Source organism: Schistocerca serialis, chromosome 2 (assembly GCF_023864345.2).
Source record: "Schistocerca serialis cubense isolate TAMUIC-IGC-003099 chromosome 2, iqSchSeri2.2, whole genome shotgun sequence".
Taxonomy (NCBI): Eukaryota; Metazoa; Arthropoda; class Insecta; order Orthoptera; family Acrididae; genus Schistocerca; species Schistocerca serialis.
The window spans coordinates 463,253,099-463,266,785 of NC_064639.1; the positions used below are offsets into that span (position 1 = coordinate 463,253,099).

Here is a 13,687-nt window from a genome sequence, read left to right on the forward strand (position 1 = left end):
TTTCCCAATGATATGTCCTACAGGTGGACTTCAGTGCACATCTGTGCAATGTCTGTAAAGTCTACACAACAATGTTGCTATAACAACAATACATGCCCACTGTGTATAAATTGCATACTTACTTAAAAACTCAACTCATCACCTAACACAGGATATAGCCTCCGCAGAACAATGTGGTTCATGATTGACAGGCTGTGCTATGTTTGATCTCTGTTCACAAAATAATTTTGTGGCCACATCTTAGAGAAAGTGTGGTTATAAGGTGCAAGAGAAATGCTAATCAGTATCGCTTAAAAAAAAAGGGGGGCAGCTTTGTTGTGGGAAGTTCACATGGTCTCTAGGTATAAACACAGTGCATGAAAATGTGCATCATACTATGGAGATAATAAAGTTAATACACAACTGTTCATTACAAAAATATATAGTAGGTGGATTCAAATCATCAATAGTGGTAATGCCAAATATTTTAACTCATTAAGCAAAATGAAGTGAGTCATATGATCATGTGTACACACTTTCTCACCACTAGCATCTTCCGAGAAGGAACCTGTCAAGGAGAATAAGGTTAATTTATTGCCACTGCCTTAATCTGAAATTATTTTTTGAGCTACAGAGAGAAAAATGCATTTACAGGACATTACTATCAAATATATACAGTAGTCCAAAATAAATTATAGAAGTCAATAAATGTAAATTTACACCAATAAATCAAATAAATGTGTACCATTTATAACAACAAATTTTAACTGTTAACACAAGTGCCACATAAATAATTATTTATTACATTAGAAATGTAGGACGCTTACATTTCTTTCACTTTCATCTACAACGCCTCTTTAAACATGCTTACGGAGCATATACATAAATAAAGTAACTTACAATTATGTTTTAAGTACAATCCTTATATATACAAATCCCAGCCACATATTACAAAAGCTATAATAGTATGACGCTCAAAGATTTCTACAATATTGTCACCTTTTTATATAATAATTTTTTGACTGAGAGAAGCGGAAAAAATTGGCAGCAAGTTTCATCAGATCATTACCAGATGCTATGATATGACAGAATACAAGGTAAGTAGATAATTAAAACAGTAAGTGTTATTTATTTTTCATTGAAGGAAATGAAACTAGGATTGTAAATTGTTTTCTGCAAATTGTGAAGAATTACATTAATGTCTTGCAATTATTTCACAATATGTCTCACATTGTTTATCATTTTTTATACTTTTTGAATATGCATTTATGCTTCAAAGATCATCATCATTCTGCTGAGAGTTCTTAATATATAGTTAAAAACTTGATATAAATCTTGCTAACAATAAATTAATTTTCTATTTACATTGGTGTTAGTCTTCTTTCACCTATTTTATGTTAAAATTTAGATTTTCTTTCTTTCCTGCTACACTGTGCGTGTGGTTATTATGTATTGGAGACACTGAAAATTGTTACACATGAATTTAAAAATGTCTGAAGTAGTAGAAGCAGGTATTCTTACTGCTGGAGGCCACAGTGAGAATGCCAGCAAATGTGTAGTTAATTTCATGTCAGTGTTACTCATAAAGGCAACTTTGTAATGTTAATCTTATTTTGTATTTGAATTCAAATGTGTAATGGTTTTTGCAAATGGCAGCTCACTACATTGTCACTCAGGCCAAAATCCATTTAGAAAGAAACAAAAGAGGGAGCAGGCTATAGTAATAAGACAAAAAATACCTTAACATGCCATACGAGCAGGGTACGGCAAACTAAATAATAAATTAAACCCTCCCCCCCATCCCCACCCCCCAAACACACACAATAACAATAATCTTTTTACACATTTAAATCAACTCCACTATCAGCATTATTGTTGAGAGTAGCTTGCTGTCTAAGATATGCAGCATACATTTGTCTAGCGTGGTTTAGAACTCTCGTAACATTATGTTTTCTTACCATTTTATCAAAATGCATGGCCATTTCATTATAGTCCATAGCACTACGTATTATAAAATCACGGTGTTGTTGGAGGACAGTGAGACAGAGAAACATTAAGAACGGATTACCATCACCAAATTTATGTGGAGGAGGTAACTGTGATCCAACAAATTGTGCTTGTTTAGTGACTGGAGAACTTTGTTTTGTTAAGTTGCTTACAGTGGGTAGCACAGACGAACTGTTAACACATGTAGCATTGGAGGAGTTCTTGTGTGCTGTAAGACTGGACTGTTCCTGTGATTCTGCAAGAGAATTTGTTGTTGAATTAGCTGCAGGCAGGAATGATTCCCTACTTCCCTTTTCTTTGGATTCTGGAACTATTTCCAAATTTTGTCGTTCTGATTCAGAAACTCTATCTGTAAGTCTTAGGTCAGTACACAATGATTTTTGCTGCTGGCGATGAGATGTGCTGTTTGTAGAACCTACCCAACCATCTGAACTATCACTTGCATCATCCGATTGTGTTTCCTCTTTTTTCTGATAATTCAAAGGACTAGAGCTATTACGTAGTAATCTTATTGGTGTTATTGATTTAATACACTGTCCTTCATTCTCAAAAATTTCACCAGCACTTACAGATGAAAAACAGTTATCAGAGTCATTTGCATTAACAACCACACCATCAAATTCCAAGTCTGCCTGCTCATCTGGTGTGGTAGGACACTGAAGAGGGTTCTCCCAGACAAAGATTTCCTCCCCTGTTCCCATTGTTGGGCTACATGCTTGTGAGAAATGATGGCTTTTTGTTGAAGAAATGTCCAGATTATGTATTGCGCACTCAATATCAACTGTTTTTCTATTTTCACACAATGTAGGTGTTACTATAGAACTGACTTTTGAACGAATATCAAGATCCAGTTTCAAAGCTGGAGTAGCAGGAATACTGCATATTTCAGCAACTTCAGTAGTTGTGTCATCACTTGGAAGTTCTGATTCTTGTTTTGATACCACACAGTCACATCTTTGATCGAGTTCTTCTCCTCCCACTTTTGCTTCCATTGATCTGAAAGACTCACTGCAGGGAGACTCCAAGTCTTCAGAATCTTCTAAATTCAATGCACAGTGATTATAAGTAGAACCAAAGACCTGGCGGTCCAAATTCTCAAGTTCTAGTCTTAGTTCTCGTGTCATTGATGTTGTCATTGGGAAGTACTCTGTTGAATCATCTGGAGAACTACTTTCACAAAATGTATCACTATTTAGGCCATTTACCTGAGCTGGTAGTCCTTCATGTTTCAACAATTCATCAGTGTCTGTAAGTTCTTCCACTTCTCTAGTAGTAAAGTGCGATATGTCATTACTTGGTACATCATTTCTAGCTTCTTTACCTTCTGGTGAGATTTCCTGAAGACTGTGACATACTAACTTTGACTGTTTAACATCAGGAACTTTTTCTGGATGACTCCGATTTTTGCTAAGTGATGCAAAGCTTAAAAATTCATTCAGATTTTTCACAATCCTTTTACCAGATGCTCTGTCAATTTCATCTTTTGAAGGACTTGTGTTGATTTTTTCAAAGGAAGAGAAAATAATTTTATCTCCCAACAATTTCTGTTTCTTGTCATTTATGTAACTTTTTTTCTCATTCATTTGGGGAGAAAGTAAGTTTCCCGTGCTGCCAGATAAAACTTCATTTGTTCTTTCCAAGAGTCTGTTGTTTATTCTGTTGTTCACATGATCATTTTCTGATTCAGAAAGAGCTTCATTTGGGGATGTAGAATGGGATTTATTGGCTTTTGTTAACTGTAAATTGCTGTCATCGAGACTAGCAAATAGTTTCACTTGACCCTGATGCTTAACTTTGCTGTTGCGTTGACCTATAACAGTTTCATCCAAACTCTGGTTCTGTCGAACTGCTAATCCAGGTCTATGCCATATTCTGGAGACAGGTACACCATTTCCAAATGTATGCAGAGATGCAGCTGAACTCTGACGTCGAAGAGCACACACTTTGGTGTAAGCGTTTTCTCGAGGTGTCTTCAGCAGAGGACTTATTGGTGGTGGTGATTCCCCAGGAGACTTTTCACAGAATCTTCTCTCAAATAATGGCAATTCCTTTTCAGGGGGCATCTGTGAGAGGGAACTCCATAATACCTCCAGCATTCGAAGAGCATCATCAAATGCAAATTCACGCTTCATCTCCAAAAGTAGCCAACGGTAACAGAATAATAGATCATCTGCCTGTAATTTAAAAAAAGACACATATTTAATTATTATGCAAATATATTTTTAAGAATGAAACAATATAATTAAATTGATCAGTGGAAGAAAGGGCTAAGCCATAATTAAGTAAAGATTAGTCTGATAACATTATCTGTCGTATTTCCAAATAAACTATGTAGTGGTAGCATTTGGTTTCATATATACTGTGTGAGGGTACAGCTGGTTTTTTATTATTATTATTTAAAGATATTGATGTTGCTGTTTTCATTTAGTGAGAATTTTAATGTTTGATGTACTCCCCAGGGCATTGTGTGGTGACACAAGGCCTCCATTTGACGTGTGTATTTCATCATACAATGTCCGCTCAGACTCTGCAATGCTGTGCACTGTGTCCTGGAGCCCCTCCTGGGGAAGTTCTTTGCTATGGTCTTCATCAACAACTGAAGAATATTGGAGATTCAATGTGAAATGGTTCATTTAGTTCAGACTTGAGGTTGACTCAGCCTGGAAAATATATCCAAGTTGTCAAACTAATGCTCTGAAATTTTATGATTTAATGCACTGATGATAAACCAAGTCATTAACCAGCACACAGATTCTCTTTTAGTAGCTTGCAAACCATTGCAAAAGATTTTTTGTGACTTTGCAGTTCTGTTGTCCAATCTGCAAGAATTTGCACTTCATGGGCAGAAACCCTCACAACTGCTAGAAAACACTGTTTACTATATAAATTGGTTTCTCTTTTTGTATTTATAGTCTTGTCTTTGAGTTTAAACAAACATGGCATAACTCAAAATATGCACTTGCAATTTAGCACTTTCTTCCTTCCAACTCTTCAATTGTGACTGGGGAAACTAACCTGATGCATTTTGAGATAGGCGTAAAATTCAGGATCATAATACATCAGTCCTTCTGCTAAGTGTTGAAATTTTAAAGTCATTGTCACACCATCCAGCATAAAATTTGACTGTAATCGTCTCATTAAAGCACAGAAACATATGTAAGCATGTGCTTCATCTCCCATAGTGACCAGAAGTGGTGATGCCAAATCACTCATTCCTTGGCAGTAACTTACAGTTGGGTGATTCAGAGCATATCTGGAACACAGGAAGAAATGAAACAGCATTGAATTTTAATACATATATAAAAGAAAAGAAAAATGGGAATTCTTATATAATATCAGACCAACATTGATCTTCCATAAAAATGAACAAGACAATTTCTTGTTCCAAGAATTAAGCTGCATCACAATTGTCATTCTACATTAATAATTAGACTACTACAGCAGGTGCTTAATTATAATTGTAATAAAGCCAACTGGCTTTCACACTATAGATGAAGGTTAAAATATGGCAAGAAACGCTGAAAATTGATAGGATGTTTACAAAACTATCAGTCTGAAGAATTACACTGGTATTTTTGCAAACAAATTCTGTACCTTGAAAGCTTGCAGCTTAAAAAATTAATGATGAATTTAATATCCACATTAGGATAAACAAACATTCTGTCCCATTCTTATGCTGTGGTCTGATTGGTCTGTTTGAGCTGCATTCTCAGAAAAAGGGGAGGGACTGGGGAGGGGGAGGGACACACACACACACACACACACACACACACACACACACACACAGAGAGAGAGAGAGAGAGAGAGAGAGAGAGAGAGAGAGTGTAGACAGTCACATATTTGTGTTAGATGGCTTTCAGGCAAAAGCAACTCAGCTGCTAGTCAGATTTTTCTACAAGCCTGTCCAGCCTGAGCACTGCTTAGTGTCTCCTCTGTTGAGTTAATTTGATTAAGATTTTGCATTTTGATACCACAGGCATAATTTTTTTAAATGACATTCATTTTCCACCTCACATGTACTGACTGAGGAATCAGCACTGTTTTAGCTAAAATCAGCCGATTAGGCTAAACCTAATTTTCAGATGGACAGAAGATGTGTGTCAAGCAGTGGAGAGATGGCATACTTTCAGTGCATACGTTTATAATGGCCACATTCATATAACCTGGTTTGAAATCTCAGTCTGGCACAAATTTTCAGTAGACACAACATATTCATTACATTTTTGAGAGGTTTTTCATGATTATATTTCATGTCATTACATCTTTACTTGATTATCTATTGATTCATTAATTTTAGTGAAAGTAATTTGATTGATAAAAGTGGGTGTCACAAAACTTTGGTCTCATTTTATGATGACACCAGGTTTTATCTCTGTACATTGACATTGCCATTACAAGTTGGATGCACATGGCCATAAAAGAATATCACTATGATGCTTGACATCTTTTCTGACCATACAAAAATGGCTTACAGCCAAAATTTGTTAACTGTGGGTAAATACTATATGCACAATTGATGTGGAGGAACAATGGGAATCAAGAAATAGATGGAATTCCTTAAATTTGCTTCCAGCAAAATTACATTTTGATCCAAGACTAATCAGCATCAGATCCATAACTCAGAGGTGGATCAGAGTAGTGTGTGACATTTATACAATCGTTGCAATAGCATATCAGATGTGCTCAGTAAAAACTGATATTTCTTAACAGTGATTTGAAACATCACTTATAAACACTATCATTCCATTCACATCCTAAAATGTACTATACTGAGAATTTGAGATCTATTTAGTCATGCACACTTGGGCACTGTTATCACTGTGTATCAATATATATCACAACTTTGCTATCCAACTAACTTTTCCCCATAGTGTAAGGGTCTAGCAGTAACGCCACTGCACTTATGTAGATTTTTATGCCCTTCACATGGATTTAGTGAACTTACTTGTATGAGATGGTGGTTTCTGTAGCCCCTAGTGGGAACACTGTTCTGAACACCATAGCTTTTTGCATGCTTTTACCATCCAGCATTAAATTGGGGAGAGATCAACTCCACTGTGATTCATCTACTCACTGTTAATATCCAAAACAGCTGTTACAACCCCCCAAACTGAGGGGTTGTAATATGTCAGAACGACCATAAGGTATGGTTTGGGAGAGAGGAGTTATTCATGCCAAAGTGTACAGAGAGACACCAGCAACTGTGTCACTGACTATTGCATCGAAGGTACACTGCTGGCCTTTTGATGATCCCGATAATGGCACCATGCTGCTTGCATGTGTGGGTCAGTGCAAAAGCCAATGCCGGAATCTGCTGGTTCAGCATCCAGCCACCCAACCTTGCAGATGCAATGCTCCTACTCATGCCATGGCTAAGTGGCAATCAACTATGTTGGCTGCACCAGTAGCCTGGGGGATGGCTGAATGTTCCCTCAACAGCAACTCGTGGACCCCATATACAGCACCAAAGGAAACAGCTGACCATTGTCGTTGTAGTGAGCCTTACTAAGCTTCGACTGTCCACCTGGAGCAGCTTGGTCAGTGAGCGCAGGCAGCTCTGCTCCCAGGAGGCTGCAATTTCTTGCCCCAACCCCTCTTCTGCTGACAGCAGCTTGCAGTCCACTGGAAAATGTCACCCAGGAAGCCCTCTTGCACCTCATGCCAGTGCACTCTAAAGTGTGGCCTGCCCTGCCACAGCTATGGTGCATCTATGCAGTGGAGGTTGGTGGTAGTTTCAGTGGGCAGGTTTGGCACTGATATCCATCACCAGATGTTGCGGTTAGCCTGCAGTTTAAACTATCATCATTCTATCCCGTTCTAGACACCGACAGAATGGAGGCACAACTGTCCAATTTGAGCCTCTGGCCTCACTTATTTATACATTTTTCCCCATGCCTCTAATGAAGTTCCTCTGTAGAGGACAAGTGGAGTGCTCTTTAATAATTACAGCTTCAGTTCCCTCAGCCCACTTCGCCCCTACAAACAGGTTACTAGGCATTGTTGTAAATGCAACATATGGGTTCTTCATAACACGTCAGTGCCCTGTCCTGCCCTCATTACTTCAAACTTGTATACAGTGCCCACCAGGCTGGGCCTTCTCATCTGTGAGTGGTGTTGTAAACCTGCCTCGCAGAATTGTTTGCTGAATATCAACATCGTCCACGTCTGCCATCTGATGTGACAATTGGTCCCTTAACTACTACTTTCCAACCATAGCTGCACGGAATTTACAAGAATTCCCCAAATCCACACCTATACTTATCCATGGCGCTGCATACCCCCTCCCTTCAGAGAGTATTCATCCCAAATCTTGAACATAGTACTCCCATTAAATCAGCTTAACTCTAATAACTTACATATTGAGGACAATCTCCCGAATTCACCATACAGGACTTCTGCTCACTCTTTGCTACTACCACGCACTCTTATCATGCCCTCATATACAAATGAAGACTTCAAAACTAATTGCTTCCCCGAACAATGGCAGTCAACCATTTTACTAGTAATTGGTGTGTTGCACGTCTACAGTCTGTGCCTTCTTATATCTTACCCAGAAATACAGTACACAAAAGCCTGCTGGAAACAAGCTACAGATAGCAGCTGATACACTCACCACTAATACTTTGTGCTCCGGTTCTTCCTGGACATGATGTACCGTTGTCACATTTGTTCCATCAAAATTTCCCCTTGCTAGGACACAATCTGTCCAAGGACTGCAAAGCTTCTGGATAGTGTGTGTCATTTAAATATGTTAAAATTTTGAATGAGCATCACCCTCATCTGGTTAGCTGTGTGGTCTAACGCACTGCTTTCTGGGCAGGAAGGCATGCCGGTCCCCAGCACAAATCCACCCAGCAGATTAAGTGTCAAGGTCCAGTGTGCTGGCCAGTCTGTGGATGGTTTTTAAGGCAGTTTTCCATCTGTCTCAGCGAATGTGGGCTGGTTCCCCTCATTCTGCCTCAATTACATTATGTTGGTGATTGCTGCGCAAACATTGTCTCCATGTAAGAGTACACCAACATTACACTACCATGCAAACATTGCAGGGTTATACCCGTCTGGTGTGAGACATTCCTGGGGATGGGGGGAGGGTCCACCGGGGTCCGAACTGCACAATAACCCTGGGTTTGGTGTGGGGCGGTGGTGGGGTGAGTGGACTGCTGTAGCCTGTTGTGGGTTTGTGTACCACTGAGGGTTATGGCGGGGATGAAGCCTCTCCATCGTTTTTAGGTCCCCAGTTCAATACAACACAACACCCTCAGCGATCCTTCTGGCCTTTACAACATGTCCTGAGACAATGTCATAACAGTTGAGCCCATAAGTGTAACCAGAAGATAAAAATCCATTCCGACTACCTCACAAGTCATGCAATTAATTATTATTCCACTTTCTCAAATCTTGAGTTTTTTCAACCATACCAGTTTGCCTCCTTTGTAGCAATTCAACCATACCGATTCCAGCATGAATATGGATATATACAATGATACCCACCACACTCTGGAGGCAAGTTCGGGCTGGTAGAAGCTCCTTCGTACAACTTGTCCCATTACTTCCCCCCAGAACAAAGTCCCTTCACATGTCCGCATATCAGTCCCTACTTGGCCACCCAGACAGGTCACAAATTACTCTACCACCCATTCCTCCTTCCAAGAAAGCAAAAAATAAAGAAAAAACAGAATCAGCAACAACAACATGAAAAACTAACAACTCCACAAAAAAGCAAAAAATCCCTGTGGCAATAAAAACACACACTCCATGACACACTTTACACAAAAAACACATAATTTTACAGCTTACTTGTGTGACCTTAACCTACACGGCACATTCTGCACCTTACATTGCTCACCAATCCCAGGTTTATTCTTTTTACCCTTTGTAACTTCCACCTTCTGGTTGGTTGCCAATAACTGTACGGTCCTCTCTACCATCTCTTTAAATGGTTGTATATGACTGACATATATAACAGATGTTTTTGTGAGGAACTGTATCTTCACATTGGCCGGTGAGGTCATTTACATGATCTGGTATGGTCCCTGGTATTTTGTTAAAAATTTCTTTGTTTTCTTCTGTGATTTATAGGGACTAGTGACCATTACCCACTGCCCCATGCAGTATTGCAGCAATTTGCCCCAGCATTTGTTCAGTCATTCCTGACATTCTAGAACCTTTGTGTTTCCCTTTTGCACGTTCCTCCAAGCTTTCCCAACTCTTCTTGTAAAGTTCCTCACTGCCTAACTACCCAGTCATAAGTTAGGAATCAAAATGCCAAAGGGAGATAGCATTTTCCTGCTGTACACCATCTCAAGTGGCAACAAGCCAATTGCAGTATGAACCTTCAAATTATAGTTGCACTGCAGATAAGAAACAGCTATCCCAAATGTCATGCCTGGAACCTACGTAATAGCTCAACATCCTTGCAATTGCCCCATGTATGTGTCCCATTCTTCCACTGGTCTGCGGATGAAATGAACTTACCTATAAGTTCCATATATGCAACATGTGACACAGCTGTTTCATTAAATTTGTACCCTGGTCCACAATTATGGTCTCAAGCATCCCAAACTTTGATATCCAGTTGTTTACTAATGCTTGCACTACACTACTAGCCTGCTGGTCAGGCATCAATACCATTGCCAAAAATTAAGAAAAGTGATTGATGATCATGAGAATGTACCTATTTCCTGCAGGTAACTCTACATAGAAACTGGACTGGGCACCTATGGTAGCCTTCTCATGTCGCGCTTCTACACACTTTATGTCAAACACACCAATCATAGTCTACTAAAGTCATCCTCCAAACGTCTAAAAAGCTCTGGTAAATCCTTTGAATAGACAGTTATGTCATTGAGATAGACCAGACAAGTTTTTGCCTTTAATCCTCTCAGTACACCATCCAACAACCGCTGTGAGTTGCAGGTGCGTTCTTTAATCCAATACGTTTGTAATGAAAATGTTCTGCTGGGATGATAAACACGGTTTTCGGTCTATCTTCAGGCACCACCTCCAATTGATGGTATTAACTTCTGAGGTCCATAGTTGTAAAGAACAGATGTTGACCCAGATTATCCAAAGTTTTTGTGACATTTGGAATTGGATCAGCATCTGAAATGGTTTGCAACCTTAGATACCTGTATGTTGTTGTTGTTGTTGTTGTTGTTGTTGTGGTCTTCAGTCCTGAGACTGGTTTGATGCAGCTCTCCATTCTAATCTATCCTGTGCAAGCTCCTTCATCTCCCAGTACCTACTGCAACCTACATCCTTCTGAATCTGCTTAGTGTATTCATCTCTTGGTCTCCCTATACAATTTTTACCCTCCACGCTGCCCTCCAATGCTAAATTTGTGATCCCTTGATGTCTCAGAATATGTTCTACCAACCGATCCCTTCTTCTACACAAGTTGTGCCACAAACTTCTCTTCTCCCCAATCCTACTCAGTACCTCCTCATTAGTTACGTGATCTACCCACCTAATCTTCAACATTCTTCTGTAGCACCACATTTCGAAAGCTTCTATTTTCTTCTTGTCCAAACTATTTATTGTCCATGTTTCACTTCCATACATGGCTACACTCCATACAAATACTTTCAGAAACGACTTCCTCACACTTAAATCTATACTTGATGTTAAAAAATTTCTCTTCTTCAGAAACGCTTTCCTTGCCATTGCCAGTCTATATTTTATATCCTCTCTACTCTGACCATCATCAGTTATTTTGCTCCCCAAATAGCAAAACTCCTTTACTACTTCAAGTGACTCATTTCCTAACCTAATTCCCTCAGCATCACCCGACTTAATTCAACTACATTCCATTATCCTCATTTTGCTTTTGTTGATGTTCATCTTATATCCTCCTTTCAAGACACTGTCCATTCTGTTCAACTGTTCTTCCAAGTCCTTTGCTGTCTCTGACAGAATTACAATGTCATCGGCGAACCTCAAAGTTTTTATTTCTTCTCCCTGGATTTTAATACCTACTCCAAATTTTTCTTTTGTTTCCTTTACTGCTTGCTCAATATACAGATTGAATAACATTGGGGAGAGGCTACAACCCTGTCTCACTCCCTTCCCAACCACTGGTTCCCTTTCATGCCCCTTGACTCTTGTAACTGCCATCTGGTTTCTGTATAAATTGTAAATAGCCTTTTGCTCCCTGTATTTTACCCCTGCCACCCTTAGAATTTGAAAGAGAGTATACCAGTCAACATTGTCAAAAACTTTCTCTAAGTCTACAAATGCTAGAAATGTAGGTTTGCCTTTCCTTAATCTTTCTTCTAAGATAAGTCGTAAGGTCAGTATTGCCTCACGTGTTCCAACATTTTTACGGAATCCAAACTGATCTTCCCCGAGGGCCGCTTCTACCAGTTTTTCCCTTCGTCTGTAAAGAATTACCTTTAGTATTTTGCAGCTGTGGCTTATTAAACTGATAGTTCGGTAATTTTCACATCTGTCAACACCTGCTTTCTTTGGGATTGGAATTATTATATTCTCCTTGAAGTCTGAGGGTATTTCACCTGTCTCATACATCTTGCTCACCAGATGGTAGAGTTTTGTCAGGACTGGCTCTCCCAAGGCCGTCAGTAGTTCTAATGGAATGTTGTCTACTCCCGGGGCCTTGTTTAGACTCAGGTCTTTCAGTGCTCTGTCAAACTCTTCACGCAGTATCGTATCTCCCATTTCATCTTCATCTACATCCTCTTCCATTTCCATAATATTGTCCTCAAGTACATCGCCCTTGTATAGACCCTCTATATACTCCTTCCACCTTTCTGCTTTCCCCTCTTTGCTTAGAAATGGGTTTCCATCTGAGCTCTTGATATTCATACAAGTGGTTCTCCTTTCTCCAAAAGTCTCTTTAATTTTCCTGTAGCCAGTATCTATCTTACCCCAGTGAGATAAGCCTCTACATCCTTACATTTGTCCTCTAGCCATCCCTGCTTAGCCATTTTGCACTTCCTGTCGATCTCATTTTTGAGACGTTTGTATTCCTTTTCACCTGCTTCATTTACTGCATTTTTATATTTTCTCCTTTCATCAATTAAATTCAATATTTCTTCTGTTACCCAAGGATTTCTACTAGCCCTTCTCTTTTTACCTACTTGATCCTCTGCTGCCTTCACTACTTCATCCCTCAGAGCTACCCATTCGCCTTCTACTGTATTTCTTTCCCCCATTCCTGTACAACCTCTGGTTTAGTCAGTTTATCCAAGTCCCATCTCCTTAAATTCCCACCTTTTTGCAATTTCTTCAGTTTTAATCTACAGTTCATAACCAATAGATTGTGGTCAGAGTCCACATCTGCCCCTGGAATGTCCTACAATTTAAAACCTGGTTCCTAAATCTCTGTCTTACCATTATATAATCTATCTGATACCTTTTAGTATATCCAGGATTCTTCCATGTATACAACCTTCTTTTATGATTCTTGAACCAAGTGTTAGCTATGATTAAGTTATGCTCTGTGCAAAATTCTACCAGACGGCTTCCTCTTTCATTTCTTAGCCCCAATCCATATTCACCTACTATGTTTCCTTCTCTCCCTTTTCCTACTGACAAATTCCAGTCACCCATGACTATTAAATTTTCGTCTCCCTTCACTACCTGAATAATTTCTTTTATCTCATCATACATTTCTTCAACTTCTTCATCATCTGCAGAGCTAGTTGGCATATTAACTTGTACTACTGTAGTAGGCATGGGTTTC

At 39.1% G+C, this 13,687-nt stretch overlaps 1 protein-coding gene across 1 annotated transcript in view; it reads right to left on the minus strand.

Moving 5' to 3' along the window:
• Window positions 1-1,802: 1,802 nt before the first annotated feature.
• LOC126457368 (uncharacterized) overlaps window positions 1,803-13,687 on the minus strand; it is a 97,403-nt gene continuing 85,518 nt past the window's right edge. Inside the window, exons 7-8 of the mRNA XM_050093611.1 lie at window positions 5,002-5,239; window positions 1,803-4,160 (exon numbers count right to left, since the gene is read on the minus strand). Of these exons, the coding sequence (XP_049949568.1) occupies window positions 1,818-4,160; window positions 5,002-5,239 (2,581 nt within the window). The 3' untranslated portion in view covers window positions 1,803-1,817. The remainder of the gene's footprint in view (window positions 4,161-5,001; window positions 5,240-13,687) is intronic.